This window comes from Desmodus rotundus, chromosome 1, assembly GCF_022682495.2.
Source record: "Desmodus rotundus isolate HL8 chromosome 1, HLdesRot8A.1, whole genome shotgun sequence".
Classification (NCBI taxonomy): domain Eukaryota; kingdom Metazoa; phylum Chordata; class Mammalia; order Chiroptera; family Phyllostomidae; genus Desmodus; species Desmodus rotundus.
This window is the reverse complement of record NC_071387.1, coordinates 96,673,699-96,691,726: the sequence shown is the minus strand read 5'-3', so window position 1 is coordinate 96,691,726 and position 18,028 is coordinate 96,673,699. Positions and strand designations below refer to the sequence as shown.

Genomic DNA, 18,028 nt, shown 5'->3' with positions numbered 1-18,028 from the left:
TTTAAAATATATATAAAAAATTTAATATTATTGAGCATCTATTATGCCTGGCATTGTGTCAAGCTAAAAGAGTTTTAGTCCCTACTGTCATGGGTCTCATCTGGAAGAGCCAGATAACCATACACATGTGAAATCGCACCTGTGAAATGCAAAGGCAAGCCACAGATTGGAAGAAAATATTTGCAAGGCGTGTATCTGGCAGAGGACTTATGTCCATTCAGATGCACAAAGAACACTTAAAGTTCCAAAAGACAAAAATGCAATTTTTAAACGGGCAAAAGATTTAAGCAGACATTTCACAAAAGATATATGGATGGCCAACAAGTATATGACACCATTGGTCATGAAAAATGCAAACTAAAACCACAATAAGATACTGCTGTACTGGAAGAGCTTTAAAAAAACCTAATAAAATCAAGTACTGGAAATGATATGGAGCAACTAGAAGCCTCACACAGTGCTGGTGGGAACGCAAACAGTACAGCTACTCTGAAAACAGCTTGGCAGTTTCTTTAAAATTAAACATCCACTCCCCACATGACCAAGCAACTCTTCTCCTGAGTAGCTATCAACAAGAAATGAAAACATGTCCAAACAAAATCCTGTATGTGAAGGTTCAAAGAAGCCAAGAAAATGGGGCGGGGGGGGGGCGGGGAACCCCACATGTCTATCAACAGATGAATTGTCTATCCATATGATGGAATACTACCCAATGAGACACACTATATGGATAAATCTCAAAAACATGCTAAGTGAAAGAACCCAGACACAAAAGACTGTATATAGTGTTATTCCATTTACATGAAAATCTAATGAAAAAATGGAAAATCTAGCCATGGCTGGTGTGGCTCAGTGGATTGAGCACAGGCCTGCAAACCAAAGAGTCACCAGTTCAATACCCATCAGAGCACATGCCTGAGTTGCAGGCCAGGTGCCCAGTAGGGGGCGCTCCAGAGGCAACCACACATTATTGTTTCTCTCCCTCTCTTTCTCCATCCCCTCCCCTCTCTAAAATACATAAAGAAATAAAATCTTTAAAACGTTATTTCTCTAAAAAAAAAGAAAGCAAAACTGGAAAATCTAGAAAAGGCAGAACTAAAGTGGCAGAAAGCAGATTAGTAGTTGCCTGGGGTCAGAGGGAGGAAGACGCAAACACAGGCACCGGGAAACCTCTGCAGGGCTGTGTGCATCTGCTGAGACTCTTGAAATGTAGACTTAAAATGAGTGAATGTTTAAGCACATAAATTAAACTCCAATAAGTTATGAATTAAAAAAAGCTGGATGAAAATAAAACTTTCTGGTTATAAAGGCAAATATTTTGATGCTAATTGGCTTTTCCAAATGGAGAAAATATTCAGGTCTTCTTCTCTGAATACAGGTGCTTTTTAATTTTTTTAAATTGTTTTTTATCCTCACCTGAGGACATTTTTTTTTTCATTGCTTTTAGAGAGAAAGGAAGAAAGAAAAGTAGAAAGAGAGAGAGAGAAACATCGATGTCAGAGATAAACATCAATTAGTTGCCTTCCATACCCACCCAACCAGAGATCAGACTCACAACTTGGGCATGTGCCCTGACCAGGAATCGAACCCATGACCTTTCAGTCTACAGGACAATGTTCCAACCAACTGAGCCACACTGGCTATGGCCAGGTGCTTTTTAAAATTTGATGGATCTCTTGATTAAAATTTCTCTAAGGTCAGATAAATAAATATGTCTGTACAGGTCTTTTGGGCTAAACTAGAGCCCAACTTTTGCTCTCTTTGCTTTGGAAGTTGTGGTTTTTGAAATATAAGCATGCATCAACATCTTGGAAAAAAGTTCACTTATGACAAGTGCCACAGAAAAAGAAGTCTGATATACAGATGTTACAAAGGCCTGATAACAGGGACATTTGACCTGGTCAAGGAGGCTGAGAGCCTCTCAGGAAGTGGTCCTTGAGCTCAGATGTGGGGGAGGGACAATTACTGACTTCCCAGGGAAAGAAGAGAGAGCAGTCCAAGCAGTGGGAAGCACATGCAAAGGCGCTGCTGAGGAAGGAAGCATAATGGCCCTGGCTGGTGTGGCTCAGTCAACTGAGCGCCAGCCTGCAAACCAAAAGTTTGCCAGTTCGATTCCCAGCCAGGGCACATGCCTGGGTTGCAGGCCAGGTCCCCAGTTCGGGGCGTGCGAGAGCCAACTAATCAATGTTTCTATCCCTCTCTTTCTCCCTCCCTTCCCCTCTGTCTAAAAATAAATAAATAAAGTCTTTAAAAATTTCATTCAATCAAATAATTATTTTTAAAAAAGAGAAGAAGAAGAAGGAAGCATAATGAACTCATGGGTCTGAAAGAAGGGCAGTGAGAGCGAGAGGCTGGCGGGGAGCGATCAGAGGTCAGGCTGGATGGCCAAGGCCATGTGAAGGATCTTCATTTAAAAATCAGATTTGCATTTGAGATCACTCTGACTGAAGAGTAGATGGATTGGAGGGGCCAGGGGGACAGCAGAGCAGCCTATCAGAGGGCTGCGGCACTAGCCACCAGGGTGGGGTGCAGGGAGAGAACTAAACTGCTTTGAGAGCCTTCGGGGCCAGTTAAGTTGATTTGGCGATGGAGTGGAAAGGAGGTAAAAGAAGTATCAGGAGTGAAACTTAGGGTTCCTGGCTTATGCAGTGAGATGGGTGGCAGTGAGATTGTTTGAGACAAAGAGCTTATTTATTCACTCACCAAACATTTGCTAGGTAACTCCTGTGCCAGACACTGCACATGGATCTTTGAGAAAACCAAGAGAGGGTACAGTCATGCATCACTTAATAAGGGGGATACGGTCTGAGAAATGGGTCCCCAGGTGATTTCATCGTGCCAATATCACAGAGTGAGTGCACTTACGCAGCACAGATGGCAGAGCCTGCTACACGCCTAGGCCACATGGTGTAGCCTAATGCCTCGAGGCTCCACACCTGTACAGCGCATTACTGTGCTGAATACTGTAGGCCGGGGTGTCAAACTCATTTTCACCGGGGGCCACATCAGCCTTTGGGTTGCCTTCAAAGGGCCGAATGTAATTTTAGGACTGTGTAAATGTAACTGCTCCTTAACTGTTAAGTGAGAGCTCGGCGCTGCCGCGGGGTAGAAACAAGGTGCCAGGCTGGATGAAACAAGGTGGAGGGCCGGATTCGGCCATGGCCTGGTGTTTGCCACATGTGCTGTAGGCAATTATAACACAAAGGTAAGTATTTGTGTATCTAAACATATCTAAACACAGAAAAGCTACAGTAAAAATATAGTGTAAAAGATAAGAAATAAGCCCTGGCTGGTGTTGCTCAGTATATTGAACACTGGACTGTGAACCAAAGGGTCACCAGTTCAATTCCCAATTAGGGCACATGCCTGGGTTGTGGGCCAGGTCCCCGGTAGGGGGCATGTGAGAGGCAACCACACATTGATGCTTCTCTCCCTTTCTTTCTCCCTCCTTTCTACTCTGTCTAAAAATAAATAAATAAAATCTTTTAAAAAATATATTTAAAAAAAGATAAAAAATGGTATACTTATATAGGACACTTAGCATGCATGAACCCTGTAAGACCGGGTGAGTGACTGTAAAGGCCTAGGCCACTGTGGTACACTACGGTAGTCTTTTTTACAATTGACTTTAGAGGGGCAAGGAGGAAAGAGAGAGACATCAATTTATTGTTGTACTTATTTATTCATTCAGTGGTTGATTCTTGTATCAGCCCTGACTGGGGATCAAACACACAACCTTGGGTTATTAGGACGATGCACTAATACTGTATTCTTTATTAATGCTGTAAACTTAGGCTACACCATTTTAAAATTGTTTTCAATAATATGTTGACCTTAGCTTACTATAAATTTTTTACTTTATATTTCATTTAATTTTTTTGACTCTTTTGTAGTAACTTAGCTTAAAACACATTGTATTGCTATACAAAAATGTTCTTTTTATGTCCTTACTCTATAAGCTTTTTTCTGTTATTTTTATTTTTTTTAACTTTTTGTTAAAAACAAAGACAAACACGTATTAGCCTCAGCAGGTACAGGGTCGGGCTGCTGTGTTCCGTCTCCACGTTGTATCCCACTGGGAGGCATCCGGGGCCCACACCAGGATGACGCTGTCCTGTCCTATGATAGCAGTGTCTTCTCCGCAATATACCCTAAAGGACCTGCCTGAGGCTCTTCTCAGGGACATGTTACTCTTTTCAGAAAGCATTGACTTTGGCTTTATAGCCTCTGTGGCCATGTCACTAGACCTTAGGAACTTTTCAGCTCCATTATAAACTTATGGGACCACCGTTGTACAAGGTCTGTCCAGAAAAAGTGCAGCCATTGTTAATATAACAAGAATGGTTTGCGCAACGTTGATGTAACCTGGCGGCCAAGGAGAGTGAATTGGAATGCACATGTGAACAATGACGACTTCACTGTACTAGTCAGTGGGGGCGGTAGATGCTGTTGAGTGAGCCTGTGTACTGTGTGGCCATCACATTCAAAATGACTGAGTGAGTACAGCAACGATTCTGCATGAAAGTTTGCATCAAGCTTGAACATTCCTCTGCGGAAATTTTTCGGATAATTCAGAAGGCTTTCAGGGACAATGTAATGAGTGAATTGCAAATAAAAATGTGGCACAAACACTTCAAAGATGGTTGAGAATCTGTTGAAAGTGATCCACATTCTAGAAAGCCTGCAACAAGCAGAACACCTGAGAATGTCGAACGTGTATGGGCTGCAACCAACAAAGATCGGTGAGTGACAGTGCGAGACCTAGAAGCTGATCCCAGGATTCCAAACACTGCTGTGTCCGAGATTTTGATGCAGGATCTGGGCACGAAACGTGTTGTGGCAAAATTTGTTCTGCAGTTTCTGCTATCAGAGGAGAAGAAACACCGCACAGCAGTTGCTAATGACTTGATTCAAACCACCACCAATGAACCAGATTTCCTCAAGGTCACAAACAGAGATGAATGGTGGGTCGACAGCCTTGATCTGGTAAGGAAGGCCCTGTTGCTCCCGATGGAAGTCACCTGGTTCTCCACACATGAAGGGGACGCAACAAAGTTGCATCAAGATCAAGACCATGTTAACTGTGTTTTTTATTGGAAAGGTGTTGTCCATCACCAAGTATACCCCCCAGGCCAAACAATGAATACGGAATACTTCCTCGATGTTCTTTGTCGGTTGAGACATGTAACACGATGATAATGGCTGCAGCTATGGGCAACTGGTGATTGGCAGCTTCATCACAATGCGCCTGCTCATGCATCGCGTTTTGTGCAGTTTTTAGCAAAACAGCAAGTCACCCAGGTGACTCAGCCCCCCTACAGCCCAGATTTGGCGCCCTGTGGCTTCTGGATTTTCCCCAAATGAAAATCACCTTTTAAAGGAAAGGGATTTCAGACCATTAATGAGAGTCAGGAAAATACAACGGGGCAGCTGATGGTGATTCCAACAAAGGATTTTGCAGTGTTTTGACCAGTGGAAGAGACGCTGGGAGAACTGTGTGAGGTCCCAAGTTGCCTACTTTGAAGGGGACTGAGGTGTCATTGTTCTATGTACAATGTTTCTTGTATCTTGTATCTTCTTCAGTAAATGCCTCTATTTTTCATATTACATGGCTGGATACCTTCTGGACAGACCTCGTATATGAGGTCCGTCCTTGACCACACGTCACCAGGCAGTGCACGGCGGCATTTGTTTTCACGGATCTTACAGTCTAGCAGGGGAGAAAGACAAAAACCAGTGGGTGTGAGAGGATGCTGAGCTAGACCCGTTCTAGGCCGAGGTGGGACACATGGCCAGTCCTATGGGGGCCTGATGGAGGGAAGGGTGGGGGTAGGGAGGTGGGAGGTATTAAAGGTGTGAGGCTTTAGAAAAAAGGCAAGATAACATCTTGCTTCTCACAGTGTGGTCGGCAGTGTTGCAACCCCAGGAGCTTGTCAGAAACGCCTTTCTTGGACCCCACCCCAGCACTGCTGACCCCACATCTGAATTTCCACAAGCTCCCCCGATGATAAGTGTGCCCACTGAAGAGCAGCAAGTGCTGGTCTCGTAAGAATTCTGAGTCGCATGTTGGGCGCCCCTGGTTTTACATCTGGCTGTGTGGTCTAGGGCAGGTTAATTGATCTTTTTGTGCTTGTTCTTCTTCTGAAGATCAGAGTCAGTGGGCTCTCCTTATCCACAAGGGACGTGTTCCAAGACCTCCAGCAGATGCCTGGAACTGTGGAGAGTGCCGAACCCTGTACATATTTCCTGTACCTAACATACCTATGAACAAGTTTAATTATAAATTAGGAGTAGTAAGAGATTAACAGTAACAAAATAGAGCAATTATAACAACACGGTGGAACCTTGGCTCTCTAACTTAATCTGTTCCAGAAAGCTGTCCGAGAAGCGATTTGAGACGGGAGGTCTGAGAACCGAGGTTTGACTGCGTAGTCACGTACATGTCTCTGGATGGCTCCACTTTCTCTCCTGCCCGATTTGACCTCGTGTCGTTTACACAGTGACATTCTGTGTAGGGGTCGTACCCTAGCAGCAGCAGGTCATACGTGCCATGCAGCCCAGATGTGCAGGCCGTGCCTTCTAGGTGAGACTAGATGCACGCTGTGATGCCCGCACAGCAACGAAATCACCTCATGGTGCATTTCTCAGAATGTTTTCCTGTCACTCAGTGGCACCCGACTGTCCTGTAATGTTATGTGAAATGGGTCTCTCAAAGCATCTTACTGGATCGTACGCACCCTTCTGGGGAGGATGTGAGACGACTCTGCCTCTGTGAGGAGACACAGTGAGGTACTCGGAATGGCACGCAATGTAAGACTTATGAATCGCTTATTTCTGGAATTTTCCATTTAATGTATTCAGACTGTGGTGACCCCGGGTAGCTAGAACCACAGAGAGCGGAGTGGGGGGACGTCTGTGACAACAAAACCTACCTCTCAGGATTGCTCTGAGGATGAAGGAGGTTAAACGTGCCAAGCTTGGTGTGCGGCGCCGAGTAAGCGCTCGCTGTGGGTCTGCACGTTTCCAACCTTAGGGGAGTTTTAGAAAGATCACCTGGGAAGTGACCGGTCTCTCTCCTCACAGAAGAAATGCAAATTCTTTACAATTCTTTCCCGTATCCTCTCCAGATTAAGTGTTAGGGAAGACAAGGGGAAACTGGAACCTTCTAGCACTTGCTCATGGGCTTAGAGAGGTCCAGCCACTTTGGTCAGAAATCTGTGAGCGCTCAAGAGAAACTGGGGAGGTGCACATTCACCAACCAGCGATTTCACAGCTGGATATAAACCTGAGATCGCACCTAGGTTCCCAAAGCGGATCACAGCGTCACTTGCAATAGCAACATGCTGGGGCTAGAGCTGGGTTTCATTATGAGGGACAGAAATCCCCAACTAGCAGTGATTTAAACCAGACAGCAGTTCCCCTGCAGTGGCATGGGGCTGGTAAAACACTGCGTGAGAACTAAGACTCATGTTCCTTCTCTCCTTGTCCTTCCCTGTGTGGCTTCCATTGCCAAGGTCACCTCATGTCAGTCAGGTTGCTCCACTTCCAGGAAGAAAGTGAAGGAGAGGGGCGCACGCTGCCCGCGTACGGTCACATCCTGGAAACTGCAGCCCTCCGCCCCGCGGGCCCAAGAGCCTGACCCGGCAGTTGGTCACACCCAGCTACAACAGAGGCTGGGAAGTACTGTCTTTCTTCGAAGTCTCTGTGCTTTGCTGAAAACCAGGGGTTCTGTTGCCCTGAAGGAGAAAGAATGGGTGTGAGGGAACAGCTAATGGTCTTAGTCACAGAGACGGAGCGGGGCCCACGCGGGCCACACAAACCGAAGTCCTCACGAGCACACAGCTGACGTATCCCCATGTATTCTGCTGAGACTGAACACATAATTTTACTGTGTTAAAACTTATTAATAGACATAAAAGATCTGAAAAAAATTAGAGCTATACCATATTACATATTATTTAAATATTACAAAGGTTTCTTTCCTACGATATAAGGCAAAGGAATGCCACATTCCAACAAAAAGAAACTTTGAGAATGTGATACTAGTGCCAAAATTATACCATATAGTGGAAAGCCAACGCCTTTTTAGTAGACAGCTCTGAGAAACCTGGCTCATTTATGTGGTGAAAATAAAACTTGGATCTCTTATACAAATGTGAACTTCAAATAGTTTAAAAGTCATATTCAATATTTAGCAACCAGTGCAGCCTGGCACCAACCAATGAGAACAGACACCGGACCCTGCAGGGCGGGCACCAGCCATCGCAAACACCAGCAGTGCCAGCTGGACTGCAGCCCTGTCTAGTGGCTTAAATGTTAAAGGAAAAGCTACTAAGCTAACAGGAAAAAAATGTAAAATATCTTAACTATTTATAAATAAGAGGTCAAAAAGCAACAATGATATGACAGAAGAGTTAATTCACCTGCATTAAAATTAAGTCTCTGTCCCATAAAGGGCGCCCCTAGATACACAAACCCGAGCGCCGTTCCGCGAGCACTTGCAGCTGCCCGGGAACAGACGAACGGCCCTTGAGAACAGAGACACAGGAAGCCGCCAGGAGCAAACGAACTAAGAGGAATGAACCGTTCACAGGAAGGGAAGCCAGAAAGTCTGACAGGCATAGGAAGAAATCCCCCGAGTCCCAGGGATGCAACGAATCTGCATGAAAGCACAGAGCCACTTACACCCATCAGACTGGCAGAAACGGAACGCTAGGCGGTGACAGTGCTAGCGAGGGTGAGAAAAAGGGGAGCTTCCAGGGGGAGGGTCAGTGACCATCTAAAGGAAAACTTGGCAGTTCCATAGATAAATTAACCTGTCTGACCTGTAATCCCAGCCCGGGTGCCTATGCTGGAGAACTTCCCACACAAGCATGGAAGGGGACATATAAGAGGACGTTCTCCGTGCCCTTGTCTGCATGCCAAGATGTTGTAGGTACCCAAGGTTGCAGTCGCCTGGGAGCCCGCCAGTGAACAGGCGAGCAACATGCAGCTGTCGCCCACTGTGGGATGCTGGAGATCAGCTCGAAGCAGATGTAAAACAAGCAGCACGCGTTGAGTAAAAAAAAAAAAAAAGCCACACAACATCTATAACACAAAACCACATATATAAGGAGGATGTTCACACGTATAGTGTCGCATTTTACAAGGACACATTCACATTCAAAGACACGCAATCAACACCCTAGGGTGGTGCTTAAGGGATAGGATGGCGTGAGGAAGAGGAGAAAAGCCGTTAAGACCAGAGAAGCCTCGCAGGGACTAGAATCTGAGATCCTAAACCAAAGGCCCCCTGTGCTCAGCTGTGCCTTAAATACTGTGTGTGCATCAGAAAGGGAGCTGTAGAGGGTCCTGGGGAGAGTGAGACACCCAAGGCTGAGGCCCTTCAATACCTTTCAAAGGAGTAACCCGCAGTCTGCCTGTGCTTAAGCTCATGCACACGCGAGCTCGATCGTTTATTTTCCTGCAAGCCAAGGAACCACACCGGTGTGCGTGCCGCAAGCAAACTTATTCCCTAATGAAGCTAAGGCCACCACTGGCCCTGGATGTGGTGTGAATCCCAGGCCTGGAATCCCATTGTCAGCCCTAATTTATCAACTCCCTCTTCAAACATGAGCAGTTTCATAAAACAGACATTTTGGTGAGGGAAAGGTGGTGGGGGAAGTGAAAGGGTGGGAGTGAGGGATGTCCCAGGAGGTTGCGAAACTCGGCACACCGTGTGAATGAGCTGGAGTCCGCCCAGGGCAGCAGTGAGGACCACACAACTAACCAGGTACCTAACAGCTTAAATCCAGGGTCCACGAGAGAGGAGATCAAATACCATGCCTTGATTTTGCTTCAGCTTAAAGATAAGTTCCACCTCAGCTCCAGCCAGCCCTTATAGGGCCCAAAGAGGACAGCCATTCTCCCCAAGTCCAGCTGGGCCTCCCAGTAAGGGGTGGGGTTTCAGCTCCAGACCTCAATGAGGTCCCCCGATTCCATGTCCAGATCAGCTGGCAGCTCCATGCCTGAAAGCTTTGTCCCGTCAAAGAAGAAGGAGAGCTTGTGGCCGGAGAGTCCCATGGCCTCCTCATAGCGGGACATGAGGGTCTTGAGAGGAGAATCCTGGACGGACAGGAAAAAATGAATGCAAATGAAAAGAAGAGCTGGGGAAAACTTGTAGGGACAGAGGACCTGGGACAAGTAAAGTCAGTGCCTATGGAGGGGAAGGCCGGTAGAGTTGGTTCCCCTCAAGGGACCCAGGTCACAGAGCCCAAAGCATAGGCTGAGGCGCTGGGTCAGGCAGGACCTCCACGTCCCAGTCTCCTCGCCTACCAATGGAGGCGCATCCTGCAGCAGAGAGGAGTGCCCAGACTCCAGGGCGGGGACGGTCCAAGCTGGAGGCCAGGCTCCCTAACGTCCCTGGACATGTGACCTCAGGCGAGTGTTATAATTTCAAAGTGTCCCCTCCAAAAAGACACTTTGTGGTCCTAACTCCTGGTAAATGTAAATGTGACCTTACTCTGAAGTAGGGCCTTTGGAGATGTAATCGAGTTAAGACGAGGTCATTCTGGATCAGGGAGAGCACAGATGCAACATGACTGGTGTCCTTGTAAGAAGAGAAAACAGAGACACACAGAGAGAATGCCTGGTGACAAAATCAGCAGATCGGAGGGATGCAGCTGCAAGCCACAGACTGCCAAGGACCGACGGCCACTACCAGAAGAGGCAAGAAAAGATTTTCCGCGGTCTCGGAGGGAGCATGAGCCTGCTGGGGCCTTAATTTCAGATTCCTAACCTCCAGAATGCGTCTCTGTTGTTTTCGGGAACCCAGTTTGTGGTGCTTTGTTACAGCAGCCCAAGGACTCTGACACAGCAAGTTCCCCCCCAGGCAGGTCTCCACGGTCTCCCTTGGCACCTGGGAGTAACAGTGCTTTACCACGTAAGACTGTTGTGAAATTCAGTAATATCCTCAATGTGAAGTACTTATTCTGGGAACGGGGTCTGTCACTTAGAAGTGTGGCTTTAATTGTTATTTTGATGGATTTTGGTGGTTATTGTCCAAGGGTCCTTTCTATTTTTTAAAAATGTAATTTATTTTATTGTATTGATTTTAGAGAGCATGAGGAAGGGGGAGACTGAGAAAGAGAAAAAAACATTGATTTGTTGTTCTACTTACTTGAGTCTGGTAGGTGCCCTCACCGGGGATCGAACCCACAACCTTGGCGCATTGGGACCACACTGTAACCGACTGAGTACCCAGCCAGGGATGGTCCTTTCCATTTCAACCAGAAGGAGGAGACAGGAGACTAGAGCAGAAGTTCCCAGCAGAAGTGGGAGAATGGAAGTTAAACAATGGGCTTTTTCTACTATCAAGGACGGGCTGGAACCCAAGGCCAGGGAGGGTGGTCTCTGATAAATCAGGACTAGAAGGAATCTATCCTCAGTTAAGTGACAAGACAGATGGCAGAGGAAAGGATAAGGGACAGGGAGAGTCATCTTTTTCACTCACTCGAGACAGCGAGACTTCCAGCATCTGGTGTTTCTCCTTCCCCTGCACCCGCAGCTGCAGCAGATGGGATGTCTCTTCGGCCTCTGGAGAACTTGCTAGCACCACACAGTCTGTGGGAGGCAGGATCAGGATGCCAGGCCTCAGCACGGGTCGGAAGCAGGGCCCTCCCTGGGCCTTCCCTCTTTCCCCCTCCCGGTGGCAAAAGCCTTCTCAGGGCTCCACCTCCCTGCCTTCCTCTCACCAATGATGTCCGCTACTCCAAGCTTTAGGGTCCTGGGAGTGGCGGTAGGAGACAGCTCTGTCTCTCCAAAGAGCAAGAGGATCCTGCTTGGGGACACCCCAAGATGGGTGGCCATGTGGTCCACCACACTCTGTAGGGGCTCCGACTGGGGAGGGAAATAAGAAGCAAAGGAGGACTCCCTGCCCTGATGTACCCCATCCCACCCCACCCCCCAAACGAGTTTATGGCCTTTGCTACTCGCTGAGCTCCTTAGCTTTGAGTTTCATCATATTTACCTGGGAAAATATAGAGAACAATCATACCAATAAGGGGTTCGGGCAAGTAACACAAAGAAGTGAAGCAACCACGGGTTGGAGAAAAGGGGTTGTGGGGACTGCAGCAAGGTGTAGCTCACGTGCCCATGGTTCCAGCTGACTGGTGCCAAGTGAGAATTCGGCTGCTATGGCTACGTCTTCCTATTTAAGAGAAGCCGGACTAGAAGGAATCTAGTGAAATCACCCAATGCAAAGGCTGACCATAAACCCCTATGTTTTAAAAGCACTCTACGGGGCAAAAAAGAAGATGCTGTTATAAGGCCCTGGGCTGCCAGTTTGCAACCCCTGGCTTAGTTGCTTGCCGATGCATGGTTATGGCTCATTTCTATTATCAGTCATACTTCTGGATACAGTCATCCCCACAAAAATAGCAGTCTTTACTAGGAAGGTGGGGAAGCTCAGAATGACTGGGAAACATCTGTGTGTTTAATGCAATACGAGCATTAAGCACATTAAGAGCATTAAGTAAGAGGGAAGCACAGGGTCCCAGGGAAAGAAAGAGGGGTACATACCCTGGGGAAGGGGCTACCAAGCAAAGCTTCTTAGGATGCCTACATGGAGCCGTGAAAAATGGGTGGAAAATGTGCCAGCAAGAGAGGCGAGAGTAAGGACGATACGGACACATGAAGTAGCGCGCACAAAGGTACGGAGGCCTGAAAGGGCGCTGGGCAGGTCCAGAGAGCAGACGGGCAAAGGAAGACACAGTCCCTTCTGCACAGACGCCACAGGCAGCCTCACCGCAGGCAGTGCCTGGGGGCCTTCTCCGGCAGGTCCTTCCGGCACTTACCACTCCCAGGGGCAATCTGACCAGGTCAGCGCGGCACCGGATTTTGAGTGGGAAGAGACGGGGGCTCCTTGGGAGAACAGGCCCCTCCAAAAGGACCACCTCATCATCTTGGCTCTGGTGGTCCTGGCCCTGGCGCTGTTTGGGACTCAGGCAGGAACGGAGATCCTGGAGGCGCCTGTTCACCTCCCTGGGGTGCAAAAAGGACTTCAGGTCAGCTGGGGTGGGACACCTCCATACTGACCCTCTCCACACCAGCCACAGCCTCCTGTCCCTGTCACCTTAACTTCCGGAGTGCCCGGGTATGTTTTCTGCTTTTGGTCCTTGGCAGAGGTGGGGGCAAAGGGGAGGTGTCCTGAGCCCTGCAGAGAGAAGAGAAAGGCAAGATGGAGGAATAGGAGACACCCCAGCCCCACACCTCTCTTCATGGGCTATGGACCCCTGGGAACAGAGGGGAGTTGGAGAATCAAGAGGGAACACCTTCCAGTAACCTCCATCTTATTGGAAGACAAAGACAGGAAAGGAGAGGGAGACCTGAGCACCATTCTTACAGGCAAGTCATTTTGCAGGTCAATTGTCTGCTAACACCGAGCGCTTAGTGTATGCCAAGTATTAACTCTCAACCTACTCAAAAATTCCGACACAAGTACCACTATGATGCCCATTTAACAAAACAGGAAAGTAAGCAGAGAGGAAAATCGAGAGGCAGCTGGTGAGATGTGCGCCACGAGGGCGGTCTCCAGAGCCACACCCCTCCCCCCTGCACTACTACCATCTCAGGCACAAAGAAGAAACGCCCCCACTCCCACGGCAGTCCTGGAGGGTCCACCGTCATCCTCCCGTGTGGGCCACCTCTTCTCCTGAGAGCGTCATGCCTCACCTGAGCCTCAACACTCCTTCTATCCCTTTTCCATACTCCTTCAAGAGCCGCCCAAGGGTCCTGCGGCCTCAGCCTGCCCCTCCAATTCCTTTCCCGCTTCTGGGGCCTCAGTGCCCCAGCCTCACTCACAGCGACACCTTCTTTTTCTTTTTTCCTTCTTCAGCCTTACTCCTCAGCTTCTTCTTCCAGGGAGAATCTGGAACTGGGGGATCCTCCGCATGGGGACTGCTAGAATCTGCCATATCCCCCTCTGGGGACAGAGGGGACAGTGCAAAGGGTTAGCCAAGAGAGGGTGGCAAGAGGCCAAGGAGAGGAGATACAAGTCACCGGCTTCAGTAGATCTCAGAAACGAGGGGACTGTGGGGACCCCAGACACACAGGACCGCATCACAATGCTGGGGAAGTGCTGAAGGGACGTGGGTCAAAAAGGAAATGTCTGACTCAGACAGAAGCACGAGGCAGAGTCTGAAAGATGAGAGCAGGAGAGTGCCCGGGCCTCGTGAGTGAGACATGAGGCACGAGACGGCGTGGCGAGCGTGGACAGTTGAAAAGCGGCCCACTCCAGCCAAAGCAGTGTCCTCGCTCTTTTGGTCACTTGTATCCCACAAATAAAAAATACCAAGTACCCAACCCAGAAAGAATATATTTACCTAATATTATTATACTATTTAATATTACAATGATAATACTATTATGTACTACTACATTTTATGTATGTTATATTATTATGTATGTTATAAAACATACATTAAAACATGTTGTCAAAGTATGATTTTTTTAAAAAGTGTTTTCATTTTCTTAATGCACTCAACTTGGTGGGCACAGAGAGAGACTGTGTAAGTCGGGCACTGGGGCGAGAAGAGAATCAGGCGAAGAAGAAAGTAATATAGACCCTCTAAGCCCACGTTTCCCACATTTCATCCACGTGAGTATCATTGTCACATTTTGCCATATCTCTGCATTGTCATTTAGTATCTTTCTTTTTAAAAAATAATTATTTATTTTTAGAGAGAGGGGAAGAGAGGGAGAAAGAGAGGGAGAGAAACATCGATCGGTTGCCTCTCGTAAGTACCCTGACCAGGGATCGAACCTGCAACCCAGGCATGTGCCCTGACTGGGAATGAAAATGGCAACCTTTTGCTTTGTGGAACTATGCCCAACCAACTGCGCCACACCATTCAGGGCAGTATCTTTCCTTAAATCACTTACCATATTTTGCCATATATAATGCTCACTTTTTTGCCCAAATTTTTGAGGGAAAAAATAACAATGCGTATTACACACGGGTAGTACTAATTCCGTATCTATATGTTTTTAATTATTTTATTTATGCTTATACATTAAAAGTGTAACTCTAGAAAGCAATAATGATATCTATGCAAAATAATACCTGGAATAAGATCATCAGTTTTGTTTCTAAATATAAATATATTAAAAAATTGAATGAAGAAATTAAAACGAGCCTGGCCTGGTGTGGCTCAGTGGATTGAGCACTGGCCTGCGAACCAAAGGGTCGCCAGTTCGATTTCCAGTCAGGGCACATGCCTGGGTTGCAGGCCAGGTCCCCAGTAGGGGGCATGTGAGAAGCAACCACACATTGATATGTCTCTCCCACTCTTTCTCCCTCCCTTCCTCTCTCTCTAAAAATAAATAAATAAAATCTTTAAAAAAATATTAAAACAAATTTTTTCCCTGAAAGTCTGGGCCAAAACCGCAGGGCACAGTATACACAGGAGCGCATTATACACAGCAAAATACAGTAATTCCTATTTATAAAGGGAAACTAGGTATTTCTTCCCTTTTACTGAGGTATAAGTGACATATAACATTATATTCGTTTTGGTATACAGCATAATGATTCAGTATTTGTGTACACAGAGAAATGATCAGAAACCAGGTATTATTCTAGAATACAGAGGCTCTTTTCTATTTGCTTGCCACCAATAAGAGACCATCAGTAACCATAAAAATAAATACTGTGTAAACAAAACAATGATAATAAATCCTACATTAGTGGTTCTCAGTATGAGGCAACTTTGCCTCCCGGGGGGACAGGTGGCAGTATCTGGAGAATATTTTTGTTGTCATAATGGGGGGGGGGGGTTCCGGCTGTGGCACTGGTATCCAGCGGGTAGAGGGCAGGACGCTGCTACACACACTCCGACGCCCAGCACAGACCCCACAGCAAAGAATTATCCAGCCCAAGTGTCAGTGGTGCTGAGGTTAAGAAACCTTGTCCTAGCTAAATATGGCAGCTGCCAGTGGCCTGAGATTCTGCATTTCTGACAAGCTCCCAGGGGATGGCCAACACTACTGGGCCCCCATTTTAGTATAGGGCTGATGAGCTTCCCACTGCACTGGTGGGGCTCGCGCTGGCCCCACCTTTTGAGAAGCAAGGAAAGGGGTGCATTTTATATGGTGCCTACATGCCAGGCACTGTCCTAAACTACGTGTGTAGCCCAAGAAAAGGTTCTCTTTGTTTAATTCTCAGTAAAATCCTTCGACGCAGGTCCACTATTATCCCCATTTTCCTGATGAGGAAATGAAAACACTGAGAGATTAACTTGCCCAAGGTCACACAGCTAACAAGCAGTAGAGCTGGGGTTTAAACCCAGACCAGCCGATTCCTAAATCAGCTCCTCATCATCCTACCATACTCCCCCAAGATACAGAAGGCGTAATCCAAGGTCTGCATTTACCCACTGGCCCGCCTCCTTATGAAACTGGATTCTTAGTCATTGTCCTTGGACAGGCCGAAAAAGTCACATTACGGGGGAAGGACAAAGGCTGGGCAGCCCTGATAAGACTCAAAGAACACCCTGTTGGCTCCACAGTGTTCCCAAGGGACTTGCTGCAGATGTAACAAGGTGTTACAGATTCTCGACACCTCCCCCTCCCTTGTCCCCAGGGTTACAGAATCAGAATCGCCAGGGAAGGGGTCTGGCAGACTCTTATGCCTATCAGAGTTGGGAGAAGAATGGTTTGACAGTTACGTCCTGTGCCTTCTGATTAACAATCCCGCCCCTTTCAGGAGGACTGCAGCGTTTTTTCTGGCTAGGATGCAGGAGTCACCTCTCCTACGCCTTCCCCTGAGCCACAGGCAACAGCTAACTGCAAGGATGTTGAACCCCCCAAGTCTCCTCAGGGAGGCCAGCCCTGGGCATCTCTTCCTGGAAGTCCTACCTTACCTTCCTCTGTCCCGGGGAGACACAGTTTCAGGAGGGACAGGTGATCTGGGATAAGGTGGAGGCTGCTCTTGACCTGCAAAGACAAGAGTGGATCAGCCCAAGTCCTCCCTCCACTGAAAGGGAAAACGGGATACTTCTTCCCTCACACCCAGGCTTCCTCCAGCTCCCAAATCTAAGTATACAGATACCACAGCTTTCTCCCAGGTCTCAGGAGCCCAGCTTTCCCAGGATGCAAATTGGAGTGCCCTTACTCCTACACCCCACCCCCTTTCCCTAAGGCACTCTGAGGATACAGACTCAGTTCTACTTTTTCACTAAGGTTGCTTTAGCAACGGGCCCCAACCTCAAAACCGAACATGCCGCAAACCCCAGTCCCTCCCAGCGCCTCTGAATCCTCAGGGATGCCAGCTCCACGGCCTCTCTATGCCCCCGACGAGATTCCCAAACTGCCAACACACTTGAAACTCCATCTCCCCTGTCTGCAGAAACCCCAAGAACCTGCATCTCTCTGCCTCCAAGGCCCTAGCTCCTGCTTGGGTTAGTCTCCCAGGACCCAACCTAAAACCCTAGCCTCAGTACTTCTTAAACAGCCCTTCCGCGTTAACCCTCCCGGGAACCTGGCTACACCTTCCCGGAGTACACTGGAACCACCGGTGCCTCCCCCGGATCCAGCAGTAGCCGCCGCCGCCGCCTGACCAGGGCCGGAGGGGCTCCAGCCGGCCGTGCGTCCGCCCCTTCGCTGTCACTGTCGCTGTCGTCCCGAGGCGCTGCCGGCCCGGGGGACTCGGGGAGCGGGACCTCGACCGGGTCCGCCGCGCTGTGCGTCGTTGGAACCTCCCGGACTTCCTCATCACTGTCGCTGACCAAGTCCACAAGTACCGAATCCACGGAGCACCGGGCTGGAGACCGCTGGGCGCCAGGTCGCAGGCCCCGGCCACCCCGGGTCCCCCGAGTTCCTCGGCCGACACAGCTGCCTCGGGCCCACCGACCCCGTTTCCTCACCGGCTCCGCCATGGCATACACCCGACTGCCAAAGTCGCCCGCTTCTAGGTTATTCACCCGGACCCCTCCTGCACCTCCCGCCCTTCATTGGCGGACCAGTCTGCTAGTCACCACTCCTCCCCGCCCAC

The 18,028-nt window shown here is 48.2% G+C and overlaps 1 protein-coding gene across 4 annotated transcripts; it reads right to left on the bottom strand.

Moving 5' to 3' along the window:
• Positions 1–3,726: 3,726 nt before the first annotated feature.
• Positions 3,727–18,028, bottom strand: NFATC2IP (nuclear factor of activated T cells 2 interacting protein). 4 transcript variants are annotated; one of them, XM_053927231.2, is made up of 10 exons: positions 17,526–18,028; positions 16,899–16,971; positions 13,840–13,960; positions 13,112–13,192; positions 12,834–13,020; positions 11,733–11,877; positions 11,492–11,601; positions 10,502–10,588; positions 9,958–10,104; positions 5,894–7,736 (listed from the first exon to the last, which is right to left on the bottom strand). In XM_053927231.2, the coding sequence occupies exons 1-10, from the start codon at positions 17,910–17,912 to the stop codon at positions 7,662–7,664; spliced, it is 1,413 nt and encodes a 470-aa protein (XP_053783206.1). In that variant the 5' UTR covers positions 17,913–18,028; the 3' UTR covers positions 5,894–7,661. The 4 variants fall into 4 exon arrangements, with proteins under 4 accessions (XP_053783207.1, XP_053783206.1, XP_053783214.1 ...); XM_053927232.2 differs by lacking the exons at positions 5,894–7,736; positions 10,502–10,588 and adding an exon at positions 3,727–5,710 and having other exon boundaries at positions 17,526–18,027; XM_053927246.2 differs by lacking the exons at positions 5,894–7,736; positions 10,502–10,588 and adding an exon at positions 11,159–11,288 and having other exon boundaries at positions 9,970–10,104; positions 17,526–18,027.

Excerpts from the sequence above, each read along its gene's own strand:
- NFATC2IP (XM_053927231.2), bottom strand. The coding sequence starts at position 17,912 with ATGGCGGAGCCGGTGAGGAAACGGGGTCGGTGGGCCCGAGGCAGCTGT. Across the intron at positions 13,193-13,839 it reads AAGAAAAAGAAGGTGTCGCT|GGCTCAGGACACCTCCCCTT; the intron begins GTGAGTGAGGCT and ends TTCTCTCTGCAG. Across the intron at positions 10,105-10,501 it reads TCCAAAGGCCCTACTTCAGA|GATTCTCCTCTCAAGACCCT; the intron begins GTAAGGTCACAT and ends CTGTCCGTCCAG.